The sequence below is a fragment of the Brachionichthys hirsutus genome, chromosome 21 (assembly GCF_040956055.1).
Source record: "Brachionichthys hirsutus isolate HB-005 chromosome 21, CSIRO-AGI_Bhir_v1, whole genome shotgun sequence".
Classification (NCBI taxonomy): Eukaryota; Metazoa; Chordata; class Actinopteri; order Lophiiformes; family Brachionichthyidae; genus Brachionichthys; species Brachionichthys hirsutus.
In genome coordinates this window covers 4,842,071-4,858,097 of record NC_090917.1, presented here as the reverse complement: position 1 = coordinate 4,858,097, position 16,027 = coordinate 4,842,071, and the positions used below count along the sequence as shown (strand labels likewise).

General features: G+C 52.8%; 2 protein-coding genes across 2 annotated transcripts in view; both read left to right on the top strand.

Annotated features, from left to right (window-relative positions):
* The window catches only part of prr12a (proline rich 12a), a 13,267-nt gene extending 2,439 nt beyond the window's left edge, over positions 1 to 10,828 (top strand). Inside the window, 15 exon segments of the mRNA XM_068754324.1 lie at positions 1 to 120; positions 380 to 3,207; positions 3,210 to 4,919; positions 5,082 to 5,306; positions 5,438 to 5,843; positions 5,846 to 6,118; positions 6,230 to 6,720; positions 6,978 to 7,094; positions 7,198 to 7,331; positions 7,433 to 7,929; positions 8,036 to 8,155; positions 8,309 to 8,406; positions 8,711 to 8,842; positions 9,460 to 9,555; positions 9,668 to 10,828. Of these exon segments, the coding sequence (XP_068610425.1) occupies positions 1 to 120; positions 380 to 3,207; positions 3,210 to 4,919; positions 5,082 to 5,306; positions 5,438 to 5,843; positions 5,846 to 6,118; positions 6,230 to 6,720; positions 6,978 to 7,094; positions 7,198 to 7,331; positions 7,433 to 7,929; positions 8,036 to 8,155; positions 8,309 to 8,406; positions 8,711 to 8,842; positions 9,460 to 9,555; positions 9,668 to 9,802 (7,382 nt within the window). The 3' untranslated portion in view covers positions 9,803 to 10,828.
* Positions 10,829 to 11,621: 793 nt separating this feature from the next.
* On the top strand, positions 11,622 to 15,988 carry irf3 (interferon regulatory factor 3). The gene is made up of 11 exons (XM_068754266.1): positions 11,622 to 11,635; positions 12,692 to 12,858; positions 12,960 to 13,131; positions 13,527 to 13,600; positions 13,689 to 13,743; positions 13,876 to 13,941; positions 14,056 to 14,301; positions 14,486 to 14,576; positions 14,843 to 15,132; positions 15,221 to 15,339; positions 15,684 to 15,988. The coding sequence occupies exons 2-11, from the start codon at positions 12,694 to 12,696 to the stop codon at positions 15,795 to 15,797; spliced, it is 1,392 nt and encodes a 463-aa protein (XP_068610367.1). The 5' UTR covers positions 11,622 to 11,635; positions 12,692 to 12,693; the 3' UTR covers positions 15,798 to 15,988.
* The last annotated feature ends 39 nt before the right edge of the window (positions 15,989 to 16,027 follow it).

The following is a 16,027-nucleotide window of genomic DNA, read 5'->3' as shown; positions in this document are numbered from 1 at the left end:
CCTCTGCCCCCGACGCTTCCGTCATGAATCTGATTTCGGCTCTGGAGTCTCGGGGTCCCCAGCCTCCGCCCTCAGCCTCTTCCCTCCTCTCCCAGTTCCGAACACCATCCTGGCAGACAGGTGGGGCTAAGCTAAGCTAAGCTAGGCGAGACTAAACCTCCAGGCCACACAGTCATTATGACATTCAGAGCATTTTCCAATTATGATATTTTTTGTGTTGCTGTGGAGCTTTATTTAATATTAGATTTTTGCATTTTAAAATACGTGCGAATAGTTTTACTAATTTTCTTGTTTTTTTTCTTGAACTTTTCATTCTCTCTAAATTTAAATGACAGCTTGGTGGTCATGAATCATCTTGCAATGTGTTTTTTTTTTACAGCGATGCACACACCTGCTCCTCCTGAGCTGTTCATCTCTGGAGCCCTTCCTGGCTCCGGCTCATTCCCTTCTTCCTCCGCCCTGTCAGCCTATCAGCATCCCGCATCCTTCTCCAGCCGCTCTTTCCCTGCCGCGTCCCTTTCCCTCCAGGACGCGCCCACGTTCAGCCCCACATCCAATGGCCTGCTCTCCCCGCATGACCCTCTGCTGCACATCAAGGCCCCGTCCCAGTCTAGCCTGGGCTTCGACAGACTCCTGTCCTCGCAGGGCGCCGCCGCAGCTGCTTATAGGGGCAGCCAGGACCCCACGGGCGCCGCGTCGGCCCAGGCGTCCTCCGCCAGGCATCTGCAGTCGCACCAGTTCAACCTGCTGTCGTCTCAGCTCCAGGACCAGTCGTCCCAACTCTACAACGCGTCGGTGTTTTCCTCGGCCCAGCCCCAGTCCCAGTCCAGCGCGGCTCAGGAACGGGCCGTCCCCCGCCAGGACAGCGTCATCAAGCACTACCAGAGACCCACGCCCACTCAGGCGCAGCTGTCGTCCTCTGCCGCCCACTCCCTGCAGCATTACCTCAGCTGTGGGGGGGCGGGGTACCAGCAGATTGCCACCCACCACAGGCATGCTGGGCTTTCTTGCAGCCCGCTCGGGGACCAGAGTCCCTCGTCTGATCACAAGCCCTCCGCTCGCACTGAACAGTATCGGCCAATCATCCAGCCTCCCTATTCCTCCTCCTCTTCCTCTTCGTCCTCTTCCTCGGCGGGGAAAGGTACCAAAAGCAGCTCCAGCAGTGGCTACTCTTCTGCCAGTTCCGCGTCGTCATCAAGAACTCCTCACACGCCTCCTTCTGCGTCCTCTACCTCATCTTCATCCTCCTCCTCCTCTGCCACCTCCGGGGCTCATCCTTCCAACTCGATCCCGACGTCGAGCTCCAGCGCGGCGCCTTCCAGGCAGCAACCGCCCCCACAGCCGGCTCCTCCCCCTCCCCCTGCCGCTCAGCAGCAGCCCCCTGCCGCCTCCACCTCAGCCCCCCAGTCTCTTCCCAAAGCCTGCCTCTCAGGGTACGGTTCGCCCGTGCCCCCAGTGAAGACCCCCACCTCTGCTCTGACCGGTCAGACCCCGCCCCAACAACAGACGCAGTCATATTCCCCGAATCAGCCCCCTCCTTCCCATCTAGCTCAGTCCTACGGGGGCTTCAGTTCACCACAAGCCCAAGACTTGAGCTCAGGTACAGGTGGCAAAGGCTACGGGGGGCTCGGTGGGCGGAGTCAGTCCTATGCCACTGATTTATATGGAGCTGACTCTGCGTATGGATCCCTTCCATCCTCTCTGGGTGGGGCTGGAAGCCCATCCCTCAGCTACGGAGCCCCCGGTCACTCCCCTGCTCTTCTAAGGTCAAGCGGTTCATCGGGTAGCGGAGCATCTGGGGGAGGAAGCAGCAGCGGTGCAGGAAGTGGGAACTCTGGGTCGGGAGGAGGAGTGGGCAATAATATGACCAACGACAGAGGTGGAGGGGGTAGCGGTGGGGGGTCTTATCACATGCCGGACTCCAGCCCCTCACCCTCGGGTAACTCGGGCATCATTCGTCCAGGGTTGCATTCCCCAGTGCCCGCCTGCCCAACGCAATCCCCGGGGGGTGCGGCCTCTAATAAATATATTTCCTCAGTTCTCTCCCCCACTTTCCTGGCTTCCCCGCAGGGCTACCCCGACACCAGGGGGCCCAGCTCCCAGCCACAGTCCTATCACCCTGCGTCCTCCAAAACAAAGGCGGAGAGCTCCATGCTGGGAGTGGGCTCCCAGAGGTCCCAAGAGGTGGTGGACGACGACGACGAGTTCTTAATCCAACACCTGCTGCAAGCCCAAGCGAGTCCCGCCCCCCAGGCTGCCCATCACCATCCCCAACAGCAGCCTCAGCAGGCGTCCCAGCAAACGCAGCCCCAGCCCCAGTCCGTGCCGCCGACCGCCGACTCGGGCAAAGGGCTGAGCTACGACATGGGGAAGACCTCCGAAGAAAGGTACCACCCTCAAAGTGTCATCCGTACCCACAGCGCCACGTCCGCCGCTGGAGCAGGCAACGCCGGGTCCGGGGGGTCCATCTCGGAGATGGACAACCAGCTGGAGATGTCTCTGAAGAAGCAGCAGCATCAGCAACATCACCATCAGCAGCAGCAGCAGCAGCAGAGGAACGAGCGGGCCGTCGGGAGCAGCCGGAGCAGCGGAGGAAGAGGCAGTGCGGAACAAGTGCACTCCCACCTCCATCACCATGACAACTTGGGCTCGGTAGTCCACTACGGGAGGGGCGATCCGTACTCCCAACATTCCCTTGCTTCCCAGCACTCCTCGCACGGCCAGCACGTGTCCTCCCACGCGCAGATACCGGCCCACGCCCAAATGGAGCTCCAGAAGAAGTCGCAGGAGCACGCCGAAATCGCGTACCCTCGGAAGACGCCGGAGATCCAGCAGCAGCACGGCCAGTCTCAGGCTGCCGCCGCCCTCATGGACTCGCCCACTGATCAGTCCCGCCAGCCGTCGCACCTGCTCCAGTCGGTGCTGTCCCACACCACCCGCAACAAACATGAGCCCCACCAACAGCACCACAAGATGGACTCCCATCGGCAGCACCAGCAGCAGCACCACAAAATGGACTCCCACCCCCAGCAGCAGCAGCAGCACTCTATTAGCCAACAGCAGCAGGCTGTGATGGAATCTGCTGGGGGGGCCCTTGGCTCCGGTAAACATCAGGCTCAGTCCCAGTCCCAAACCACCCAGCTCCAGCTCCAGCTCCAGTCCCAGGCGCTGGAGGTGGCGGCGGCTCACTACAACCACGGGCCCCCCCCCCCCATCAGCACGAGCAGAGCCAGGGCAAGCAAAGCTCGGTGGCGTCCTCGTTGGACATGCTGGAGCGCTCCCTTTCACAGACGTCCAGCGCGGACGTAGCTGTTGCAGAGGACAGGCGCGGCGGGACGGGCGGCGGAGGAAGGAGCGGCGGCGGTGGCGGCGGCGGCGAGCGGCAGCAGAGGCAGCATCCGTCCCACCACCACGCGCAGCAGCACTCGGCCCCCGAACTCCACTCCTTCCTCTCGGAGCCGGACATGGGCCTGTCCGCCCCGCCCCACATGCACCACCTCTCGCAGCACCACCCGCAGCAGCACCAACAGACCCACTCGCACCACCCTCACGCCCAGCCCCACCCTCACCACATAGCCCCGCCCCCTGCCTCGCCGCAGCAGCAGCAGCAGCAGCAGAGCCAGCTGGACCAGCAGCGGTCGGACCAGCACCAGTTCGACACGGTCAGCCCGGTGGAGAAGGCGGACCAGAGCCAGCAAAGTAACCGCTTCGTTCCCATGACGTCCATCTGCTTCCCCGACTCCCTCCTTCAGGACGAAGACCGCTCCTTCTTCCCCGGGATGGAGGACATGTTCTGTGCGGACGACTACAAATCCAGCTGCGCCGGGGGCGGGGGGCCGGTGCAGGAGGACATGAACGAGGGGCACGCCGGACAGGACGGAATGGATTCCATGAAAGCTGGGCAGAGCGGCGGTGGCGCAGGGGGCAGCGGCGGCGCCGGCTACGACATGATGGGGCACCACGGCGGCGATCAGGGCTACGAGTCGTACTGCCACGGTCTGGAAGAGCCCAGCAACAGCGCCATGACCCTGGATCTGGATTCCCTTAAAACCCACGAGCTCCCTTCCACCGTCAACACCGAGCAGCTGGGACTGATCCAGAGCCAGGCGCCGGCGATGGGCATGGGCGCCAACCCGGCCGGCGGCAACAACCCCGGCGCCAAGCTGTCCGCCGGACCCGGGGGAGCCGCCGGGGGGCCCGGCTCCGGAGGCCTCCAGTCTCCCATTTTCTGCTCCTCGCGTCCCAAGAAGCTCCTGAAGTCCAGCTCGTTCCATCTGCTGAAGGAGCGCAGAGATCCCAACACGCTGCCGAAGAAGAGCTACGCTCAGGAATACGAGTTTGAGGATGACGAAGATAAAGCCGACCAGCCGGCGGACATCCGGTTGAACAGCCGGAGACTTCCGGATCTTTTGCCAGACCTGGTGTCGAGCTGCAGAAAAGGAGGAGCAGGAGGAGGAGGAGGAGCAGGAGGAGGAGGGGGGTCTCTCAGCCCTTTAATGGGGGACATTGATTTCTACCACGCCTCTGGATACTCCTCTATGGGGAGCCACTCGCTCCTGCCTCAGGACGGTCCCAAAAAGAGGGGCCGAAAGCCCACGAGGCCCAAGAGAGACGGCCCGCCGAGGCCCAGAGGCAGGCCTCGCATCCGACCAATGCCTGAGCCCTACACGCCACGAGGGTTGATGGGGGAGCTTGGTGGCGCCGCTGGAGGAGGAGGAGGAGGAGGATTCTGCGGGGAGGGACGAGGAAGGGGAAGGGGCCGCGGAAGCCGGGGCAGAGGAGGAAGAAGGGAGGACATGTACATGGAAATGAGCGGGAAGGAGCCGGATCAGATGCATCACCTCCACCTCCACCAGCAGCCCCCCCAGCAGCTCCATCACCAGCCCCAGCAGCTGCACGAGCCGATCCCTCCTCTAAAGGTCAGTGGGGGTCAGTCCTGGGGGGGGGGGGGGGCTTGGTGTGCTTCCTTGCCAAGTAGTCCACGGGTAAAAAAACATGCATAAAGGCTAAGCTACTTTTAATCTTAATGTTTATTTTGTTGTGGTTGTTCCCCCCCCCCCCCCCCCCCCCCCCCCGCCCAGATCAAGCTACCAATCGGTACCCTGTCCTCCGATGCCTTGCTGAGGACAGACTCTCTGTCTGGGACGGACCCGGCTTTGTCCGACGGCTCGGTGGGTTCTGCCCCCTCCCTCGGTTTGAGTCCGGGACCCCCCTGCAGCACGGACAGCGGCAGAAGCCAGGACAAGAACAAGCCGAAGAGCCAGATGATGAGCGAAGGGGTCGATGACGAGGGCCTGGATGACAGAGTGAGAGCCGCACGGCGAGATCCGTGCTGTCGACAGGAAATGATTCGTTATTTATTTGTCGTTAACCTCCAGAGGTTTCTGGTCTTCACGCGTTCAGCTGAGCGTCGGTCTCCGTTTTGCTTCGCTTGCAGGGAGACGAGAAGGATTCCGACTCCAAAGCCGGCTTTGTCGCTTCGTTCCTGGACTTCCTGAAGACGGGGAAGAGACATCCAGGCTTGGACATCTCGCCGGGAATGGAGCCAGACAACGGCGAGAGCTCCCCCTGTAAAGCGGGAGGCCTGCGCCCGCTGTCTCCTGCGCCGCCTCCCCCGCCGCCGCCACCTCCCTTTGGGGACGGCGAAGGGGCCGGGGGCTTGGCTCTGGGGAACTGCTCCAGCCCCAAGCGGCTGGAGGACGAGCTGAAGCGGAACCTGGAGACCTTGCCGTCCTTCTCCTCCGACGAGGAAGACTCCGTCGGGAAGAACCAGGACCTGCAGAAGAGCATCTCCTCGGCCATATCCGCCCTGTACGACACGCCGCAGCTGATCTCGAGCATCCAGCCCCAGCTGTCCCCCCGCCGCAGCCCCCGCCGGCCCAGTCTCCGCTGACGCCCGCTCTGCAGCCCCCCACGCTCAGCCCGCAGACGACCGTGCACACGCCTCACGCGATGCCCCGGTCCAACGAACCCGACATCCTTCAGCCGGAAGACCGAGACGTGGACGAGAACAAAGGGGAGGATGGAGAGCGCCGCAGCCCGGGAGGCGAGGAGGAGGGCGGTATGACGGAGGAGAGGGAACCCCAGCTGGAAACCCTGGGGGCCCCGAGCCTTGAGGGTAAGGCTGTTGTTTAATTTGTCTTGTGTCGCATTTCCCGGTAGCCCCGCCCCCGTTCGCTGGAGAAAATGTCCCGATCTTAAGCGTAATCTTCCTCGTTTCTATTTCCAGCGGCTCTCCCCGAGATTCCTCCGCTGCCCTCCACTCCTGGGCCTCCCTCTGCCCCTCCATCTCCCGCCTCATCCTCTTCTCCTTCTCACTCCCCCCTGCCTCCCCTTTCACTCCCCTCACCCCTACCTCTACAAGAAGAGCAGCGGGAGAAGTCTCAACCTCCGAGCCCCGCGGCGCCCGCGCCCCCCTCTCCGCTACCAGCCACTCTCCCTCAGCCAGCCTCATCTCCTCCACCGGCTTCCCCTCCTCCTCCTCCCCCCCTTCCCCCCTCTTCAGCTCAAAAGGAGTCTCCCGTGCCATCTCCCGAGTCCCCCGCCTCTCCCGAAGAGCCCCTCCCTCCTAAGATTACCTCCCTGCACCTTGCCCAGAAGCAGGAAGATGCTGCTATTGCTGGAGAGAGTGAGGAGGATGAGAGCGAGAGTGGAGGGGAGGGCATCTTTAGGGAGAGGGATGAGTTTGTGGTGCGGGTGGAAGACATTCGGACTCTCAAGGTATTCGTGAGACTCTTTTTTTTTTGTGTGTGTGTGTGTGTCTGATTGTGGTGGTTGATTTCTTTTGGGAAGGTAGCAAACCCAAATCTGTTTTCACTTGTAAAATATCCTCATTCATTGATTTTAAAAGGAGAGCGAGTGATTGTTACGCCTGAGAGAGACAAATCCCCGAGGACAATCGCGCTGCGTCTTTTAGATTCCGAGTCGCTGAGAATCTGACTGAGTCTCGCGTGTGTTTCGTGTGTGTCGGGGCGCAGCTGGCCCTGCAGACGGGCCGTGAACCCCCACCCATCTGGAGGGTGCAGAAAGCCCTGCTGCAGAAGTTCAGCCCGGAGATCAAGGACGGACAGAGACAGTTCTGTGCCACCAGCAACGTGAGTTCACGCCCGGAGCCCTCGGTGATCCCGATATGTCGCGGTTGTTTTAGCTAAGCTAATGTAAAACACATCTTGTGTCACGACGCGTTTCTTGGCTCAGTACCTTGGATACTTCGGAGATGCCAAGAGGCGATACCAGAGAATCTATGTCAAGTTTCTGGAAAACGTCAACAAGAAGGACTACGTCAGAGTCTGCTCTCGAAGACCTTGGCGTAGAGCGACGCCGGCTCTCAGGTTCCTTTCCTTATTTTACCGTGTTTGTTGCTGCTGCAGAAATCCGTTCCTTAATGATGACGATTATGGAACCCTGTTTTTCCCGCCTTCTCGTCTCCCAGACGGCAGCCTCTACCGAAGATGGCTTCTCCTCCTGCCGCCCAGGCGCCGCCGAGAGCAGCGGAGAAAGAGGAGCGAGTCGCTCCGCCTTCCCAGCGCGAACAGAGGGAGAAGACGAGAACAGCCGCCGCCGCCGCCGCCACGACGATGACGACGACGAAAGAAATGCGGGAGAAGAAGGAGGCTCCAGCCGCTGTGCTCAAAGCCAAGGAGAGGGAGAAGGAGAGGGAGAGGGAGAGGGAGCCCGAGAAGGAGAAGCGGGTGCAGCCGCAGCAGGAGAAAGTGGAGCGACGTACCGCGGCGGCGGAACGAGGTCGGGCAAAGGAGGAGAAGAAAGCGGTGGAGAGGAAGGAGAAAGAAAAGGCCGAGCGCCCACCCAAGTCCAAGACGGTCAAAGTGAAGGCCGAGCCGCCGCCCAAAAAGAGGAAGAAGTGGCTGAAGGAGATCCCTTCGTCATCTGACTCGGACTCTTCTGAAGACGCAGCCAGCGAGAACGAGAGTGAGAACTTTATTTCGTGTTTCACGTCAGAATTACGGTATCATCCCGTCATCTCGTAGTTCTGTCGCGGGACGCCGTTAACGTCTGCGACTCGTTTCCACTTCAGTGCCGGTGAAAGGCGGCGTGAACAACCGCGCCATGAGAGAGATGTTCAGGAGCTACGTGGAAATGTTGGTCAGCACAGCCCTGGACCCGGACATGATCCAAGCCCTGGAGGACACGGACGGTGAGTGCCGGGGGGGCGCGGGGGGGGGGGGCACCCAGGACTGCTGAGCCAGAACTGCTGAGCCAGAACTGCTTTGAATTTGCCTTTGACATTAAACGATTGGCAGCCGCGTGAATGATTGATTCAACCTGCTGTACCTCGATTGGCCACCAGATGAGCTTTACCTCCCGCCGATGAGGAAGATTGACAGCATCCTCAGCGAACAGAAGAAGAGGTTGCTGAGGAGAGTCGGCATGAGCGCCCAGCATCAGGTAATCCGTCCGTCATGACTGAAATGGCGTCGGCGATTTGGCTCGCGCTTTCATTTGAAGTGGAACTGCATTTCTCATGTTTTATTTTTTTGCTGCTTCATATCATCCTGGACTAGAGTGCAAGACTATTTATGTTACATCAGTGGTGTGGCGCATTCTAGTTCTGAGAAAGTAGACCATTGATTAATGTCTAAAGTGGATTTCTCTCAAGAATTAAAATTGTGGTCAAATGTTTTGTTTTCCGGTTTAATAATGATTCAGCTCGTGACTTCTGCTCTCCCCGCTCCGCCTCTTTTTTCGACAGGAGGTCCTGCATGCGTACCCCCAGATCATCGTGGACCCCCTGGACTCGGGAGTGGTGAGGGTCCGGCTAAGTGGGGAGGCTTACAACCGTAAGACTCTGAACAGAGTCAAGAAGACCCTGCCTAAACCACAGGTGTGTGTGTGTGTGTGTGTTTCAGACGGCGTTTCCCGTTTCGGTCGGCTTCCCCTCTCACACCTGCTTCAAGTTTCAGAACTCGTTCAAATCCTTCTTACTTATAAAACTACACGTTTAAAAATGTAGGTTTATGCTTCTCTTTCTCTAACAGGACTGACCGTATATTCCTCTGTTTGTGTTTTATTCCCACTTTTTATCCGTCTGTACTTGTTTTTTTAGTTTTGGACAGAGCATATAACTACGCCCACTAACTTTGCCAAATATCACACTAGATTTATTTAGTTGTTTCCATGGAAACATAGTTTTCATTGACTCAGAAAGGAGTTTTTTTTCCCCTTTAGCATGTGCCTCAAATTAAACATTGATTAGTAGTCCCAACCTTTTTTTTTTTTTGTATTTCAGTTCTAGGAAATCCAAAAAATTCGAAAATCCTATTTTGGCGTTACCAGTGGAAAGATGATTTTTTTTTTTACAGCGGTTGCTAAGCTTGCTCGTCTTCTCCACGGCATTGATCCAGAACAATCTCCACTACTGTATGCTCCTCAATGGAGTCATTATGAGAGACGGATGTCAGGGGATCTTTATTTCTAATGACTTTTTCTGTTGTTTTTTAGGACCTTAAACTGTCAGCTGATTCATATCGGATCTACAGTCTCTACCACTCCCTGCATCACTATAAATACCACACCTTCTTACAGTGCAAGAAAGAGGTACGCAAACCACTCTATTTTATTTAGACGTGTCCTGGACCAGTTCGGACCCGGCTTTGAGTTTGAACCCCCCCCCCCCCCAAATCATCTGTGTTTTGTCGCCCCTTTCCAGACCAACACCATCGAGCAGGCAGCTGAGGACCCGGGGCAAGAGGAGGTGGTGCAACAGTGCATGGCCAACCAGAGCTGGCTGGACACCCTCTTCAGCTCCTTCATCGAGCTCCTCACGCTCAGCACCAAAGCCTGAGGCCATTGCAAAGGGGAGGATGGAACTAATTAAGGCAAGAGGATTTAAAAAAAGAAAATAGAAAAAACTGAAAGACTGCCCCTACTGTACAGCCCCCCCCCCCCCCCAACCCTCTTCAAATCTCTAAGATCTGAGGATGAAATTTTAAGCCTGTGTCGAACACAAGGAGGTCTGTTCAAGGAACCTCGGACACTGGCTTCTATTCTTTTTCTTGTTGTTGACCAATGACTAAAGAAATGTCTTACTTTGTGAGAAGGAGGTGGGGGGGAGGGGGGGACCCATTGATCCAGGGGGACGCCTGTGGGTCGAGAGGGATTTGACATTTTGGATAAAAGGAAGCGACACGACGTGGAAGGACGAAGAGAGGAGACGCCGCGACGGAGTGATGGGAGGAGCCGCTGACATCGCGCTTAACCGTGTGTCATAAAGACGATAGTTCAAAGAGAAACTATCACCGCTTAGTTTTTACATAAATTATTTTTTTGAAGACTAACATCAGCTGTTGGCTTTTGACAAAGAGTGGAAGAGGGTGAGAATGCTTTTTAAAAAACAAACAAATGCGTGCAGAGTGGTGCCGTGAGCAGCGCGAACATGGACTCGTCCACGGATAGAAACATGAGATGTGATGCTAAACGCTCTCGCTCGTCCTGTACTATGTGAAGGGCAGCACCAGTTTGCTGTTTGATAGTATATGAAACACATTTTTATTATTTATATGAGGAGGTTTTTAACTTAATCGCTTGCAAGCACTGGGTTGCTGCCCTGGCATTTTAAATACCTTACTATTTCCCCACAGGGTCGGTATACAATCGTCACCCACATATTCAAGCCATCTCCCCCCCGCCCCCCCCCCCCCCCCCGTAATGGAAAATGAACAGATGTCGAGATGGAAATATTGGGTGGGTGTAAAATAACAAAAAGGACAAAAAAATAATAATAATTAATGGGAAAATCTATCTGAAATTTAACATTGTTGTGCTTTCAGTTCAATCATCAGTCAAGCAGGTGCAAAGAAAAATAAGTAAACTATCCGGAAAGAAGGAGTGAGTATAAATACGTAATATTTAAAGAGGAGAGTCATTTCATTTTTATCATTTTGATGTTTGTGCATACTATGACTTATTTTGAAAACGATCTACTTTTCCATAAAAAAGGGGAAAAAAAGGTGTGTAAATATTGTACAGCTCTTGATGAAATTCTTTGTCTTTCTGTACATTAACTCCTGTATTTGAGAAACGAATAAAATCTGCAAAGAACAAATGGTGTCATCTCCCGCGTGTGTGTGTGCGTGCGCGTGTGTGCATGTGTGTGTGTGTTGCGTCTCCATCCTCGTTTCACAGCAAACTTTCTGAAGATAATTGTGCCAAAAGTTTAAATTCTCTATTTATAGGTCGTGGGTTCACGCTTCTTGGATGCTTGCTTTTCACTTCCAGGTTCATGCATCTCAAAATACAAGAATTTTGAATCGCTTTTTTGAAATTGTGGAATTTCTAAAATAAAAAAAAAATAAGATTCCCAAACAGCAATTAATAAATATGGAAACCCCCCAAAAATATCAGATGATCAGACAGATGGACTCATGAGGATAATAATCAGCCAGAAAACAATACAGCAGCCAAAGTGAAGCGACTTCCACAGTGAAGTCCTCTTTGCTTTACGCACGCTCTCCGGTTGTCTCCATCTACCGGCTCCGGTCGGTATGAGAGTCTATATCTGGAAAACGAAACTGAGTTTCCGAGAAAACTTGTGGGCGGTTAAATAAGAACAGAAACACTCGCCGGTTTTAGGTTCGACAGTTTGTCTCAGCTGAGACCGAGACGCGAACCCCGTCAGGTAAGTGCGCATTTACGCACGGCATCCATAACCTCTGTCTCACTCACACGATCATATTTCTGTCCAAACTGGAATGTTGGCTGTTTTGTTGTGTAGCTAAACAAACAATGGATTCAGATTCAGATCCGTGTCCACTTTATGTTGCTCTATTTGGACTTTAATTGATTAATTTGTGTTTTTTCTTTATGTATTTGTACTCATGCTGGGTACTATTTATGAATCTGCGGCTGAACCAGATCTGCCTGCTTCCTGAAGATGATGAATATATTTATTAGATAGAATGTTAGAGTACAAGTACAGTCACACAGTAGCATGTATTACAGTACAAATGACGTCAAACATCCTGTCTAAGAGGAGCATTTCAAAAAAGCCCTTGCGGTCTTGTTTCCGTTGAAAGTCCTTCGTACACAAAACAAATTGTTTTGTTACATCCATCTGCTCTTTCCAGCTGCGCCTCAGCCGTGCTGTGATCAGGTTGTTGTGATCAATGCTTTAGTCATTTTTTGTCAATGAGCCACCATTACTATTCCCCCCCCCCCCCCCCCCTGACTGTATGTGGGCTGGAATAGTTTGAATGTTGATCAAAAGCAAGGCCAGAACATTCAAAAGTTTAAATTCATTTATAAACGCATGGTCTTGTCTCAGTACAGAGAGGGCGGGGCTTAATGTTAATACTGGCCTATTATATAAAGGGCTCCTTACCATTGTTGGTAATATAATTATTGAAATATATATAAAATATTTCTTATTAATTATTTAGTAATCTGTGCTATATACAAATGTTCCTAAATTTTTTTTTTTTTTTTTTACATTAGAAGTCCAATAGATTTGAAATCTAAACCTTTTCAAGCACGATATAATGAATTATTTGCTATTTCTTGTGTACATGACATTTGGTGTTTTGTTTTGGACATATTTATTGTTATTTTCTGCCGAAATATGGTTTCTTGTACACAAAAAGTTATTATCTATTTTATTTAATTTTGTATTCTGCATGAAATAAACTCAACTAATGATCACATCATCTGCTACTTGATGATTACCTGGCTTTAGTAGGGATGTGTCACCCTAAACCGCGGTTCACCCCATGGCTGCGGATGCAAATCGACAGCTGCAGGCATCCTGGTGTCTGTTGGACGAACCCGGAGCGTACAGAGTTCTCCATCCCTTGGAAGCACGCTTTAAGACAGAACTCCACTGACGCAGACATCCTCGTCTTTAAGGTAACGTGTGTCATCATCACTCAAGACAAGCCAAGTTGTCCCCGATATTCATGGTGTTGTGCGTAGTGAGGGGTCTCTTGTGTAATGTTTCCTCCCTGCAGGCCTGGGCAGAGGTGGGAGGCAATGGACGCGCTCAGGGAGACGCCTCGGTTTGGAAGAGGAACTTCCGCAGCGCCCTCCGAGCCAAAGGCTTCACATTGGTCCTTGATAACAAGAAAGATGACGCTAAGCCTCATAAAGTCTTTCGCTGGCCAAATGAGTCGGCGCCAGGAGGTGAGGATCCGGCATGGGGCTCAATTACCGTTTGGGCCGGGACCGGACAAGTTCTGAAAAAGGGGAATGTTTGGGATTACCATTAAGATTAATGCAAAGGAGATTGTTCTCTTGCTTTAAAATAAAAAAAATCATCTTTCTGCTGCAGTTTTGCATCTTCAAAATTATTCACGATTCTAGGAAAGGGACATTGTTTTAATATTTGCTGACTGTAAACTAGACAAACACAAAAATGAGTTCACTCTATACACGCTCCACGGTAACAGGTGACATGTGGGGGTGTGTAGATGACGTCTTTGTACCAGTGTGGCCACATACAGCGCATGATGGGATGTTTCTGAGGCACGTAAATGATAGGAAATAATTAACGAAGGTCTTTTCTGTCACTTTTAAAGCTGACTCCTCTGCTGGAATTCAGAACCGAGATGACTCTGATCTGATCGCAGACGTGGGCGTTCCCACACAAGAAGTAAGAGTTGAAGGAGTTAGAAAATAAAACAGAATTCTACATTTGCATATTAACTTATTCAGGTGTGTGTGTGACATTTTTGAGCCAGGATGTCTCACGCTATGATGATCGCCCCTATTTGGCAGAAGAACCCGTGTATGCAGGTAAGCGAGTCCTCCGCTCTCTCTCTCTCTCTCTGCCTTTCCTGGTATAAATATTGGAATTTAGAAATTAAATCGCTCAAGTTAGGATTGTGGAAATACAATTTGCATATTCGGGTCAATGTTTGCCAACAGAATCCCTTTCCGGCGAGGATATTCTCCAGCAGTGTCTAAAGGGACTGGACATTGGCCCCGACGCAGGTAGTCCTATCGGCCCCTCGTCATTTCCTTACCGCTGCTGCAGCATGAGCAGAAGACAGAAGTATCCGAGGTACTTTATTTTATTTTATTTTTGTTTCTCCAACTTTTCCACAGAGGCCACTGCGGGCTTTGAGCCTCCTCCTGAGCAACAGCGGCTCCAAAGCCAGGTTCTGATTGGAGGATGTGCGTTGCCTGGGCAACAGCAGTATCCAGTCAGGTTTGGGAGAGCAGTTGGTGAAGCAGAGTTGCCTGAGCAACCAGCACATCCAATGGAGGGAGCCGTGGGAGGGGCCTATGATGGGCAATTGGCTGAGCTGTTCCTTCATACAATGAACAAGGCCAGAGAAGGAGATAATTTCAGTAAGTTGGTGGATGATATGGAAGAAAGAAAAAATGGGGAACCAAACACACACTCAAAAATAACCATTTAAGACCATTAAAACTGAATTTCTCGATAATACTTTTGGGGTACTTGATATTGTGATTGAAAGTGGAATATCAGAGCCACTAAAAATGTCCCTCTCACCACGTTTTAAATCTGTAGGGACCCAATTCAGGATATCGGTGTACTACAGGGGTGTGAAGGTGTCTGAGCAGCTGGTCGGGAATGAAGCAGGAATCCGCTTAGTCTACAGGTAACATCAAAAAGGAGGGGGGGGGGGGGGGGGGGGTCTGCCTAAATGCCAAACTATTCCTGTAATGTTTTTAGCACTTTTTCCGAGCTACACGAGTTGAATTTGAATGAATTGTATTTCAGTTCACTGTTCAATGAAACAAACACAAAGGACAATATTTCAATTTTAATTTAATATTTTTAACCCCAGATGGCAGGCTGGTAGCAAATGCTTTTCCCAAGCCACTAAACGTTTCAGTCTGATTCCAAACATTGCTTTTGCATTAGGCCCGAACTCGCCGAGACAGTTTTGGATCCAGCATCAGGCCTCTCTCTGGTGTCTCTGCCAAGTCCCGGAGTCATGCTGGATCAAACCCAAATTAGCCTGACCCAGCGCGTCCTCGACAATCTGGGTGGTGGGTTAGACTTGGGGGTGTCGGGACATGTGGTCTACGGCCAGCGATGGGGCGAAACCAAAGCCTTTTGGAGCTTCTCCAAGTTTGACAGGAGCGGACGGCCAAGAGAGATTTCTAAACTGCAACCCCAACAGCTGTACCACTTCAGGGACTTTGTGCGCGGTGGGTGAAAAGCAAGTGTTATGCAGCTTTATGCATCAATGGAAGCCTGCAGAAGGCGGTGATTGATTGATCGATTGTTCTACATTAGGAATACAAGACTTCATCGAGGGTAGAGACTGCCCTCCCTGCTCCCTGTTCTTTTGCCTCGGGGAGAAGTGGCCCGACCCAGACAACAGGCCTTGGGTGAAGAAACTCATCACGGTGGAGGTGAGAGAAGCTATCAATTATTAAATGGCGACAGACTTGAAGCAGCATTCCCATTGGTCAGAAAGGCTTTATTCTGCCGCACATCAAATGTCGTGATTGATCAAAGTGCTCAAATAAGGGAGCTGAAGTCAGCAGCACCTTTCAAGAGGCAATTTTGTCTCCGTATTGATTACAGGAGCCTGGATAGCGCTGGTGACAGCTGATCTCTCTGGTGTTTCCGCCCCCAACCTCTGCAGGGGGGGGCTGGGGGGTCATGCTGACAAAGAAAAAAAGACGCCATCGCACTCTCATCTTTCTTGCCGTTGTATCTGAATTCCTTTTTTTTTTTTTTTCTTCTGTAACAGGTGGTCCTCACTTCAATGGAGATACTGAAGACAATAGCTGTTGAAGGCGGCGCCTCCTCCCTGCAGTCTGTGGAGCTGCAGATGTCACTCAAAGAGATGATGGAGATGTGCTGACACACTGCGCCGCACCTCAGGAGTCTCTGAAATAATCATGTTGCATTTGCTGATTCTGCATATCTTCCATGATGCATGCATGGCTCTTTATTTCTTTTTATTCAGGTTGCTGACAAGTCCTTTCATTATCCTTCCTGTTTTATATGCATTCCAGTTGAAAACGAAATGTGCTAAATAAATAAAACTGACACTGCCAGAAAGAAAACTAGCAAATTGTTTCCCTTTCATTC

What these genes read in the sequence shown, in the direction of transcription:
- irf3 (XM_068754266.1), top strand. Translation starts at nt 12,694, where the DNA reads ATGTGTCACCCTAAACCGCGGTTCACCCCATGGCTGCGGATGCAAATC. An exon ending in GGACATTGGCCCCGACGCAG is followed by an intron (nt 13,942 to 14,055) that starts GTAGTCCTATCG and finishes ACTTTTCCACAG; the next exon opens with AGGCCACTGCGGGCTTTGAG. An exon ending in CAGAGAAGGAGATAATTTCA is followed by an intron (nt 14,302 to 14,485) that starts GTAAGTTGGTGG and finishes TTAAATCTGTAG; the next exon opens with GGACCCAATTCAGGATATCG.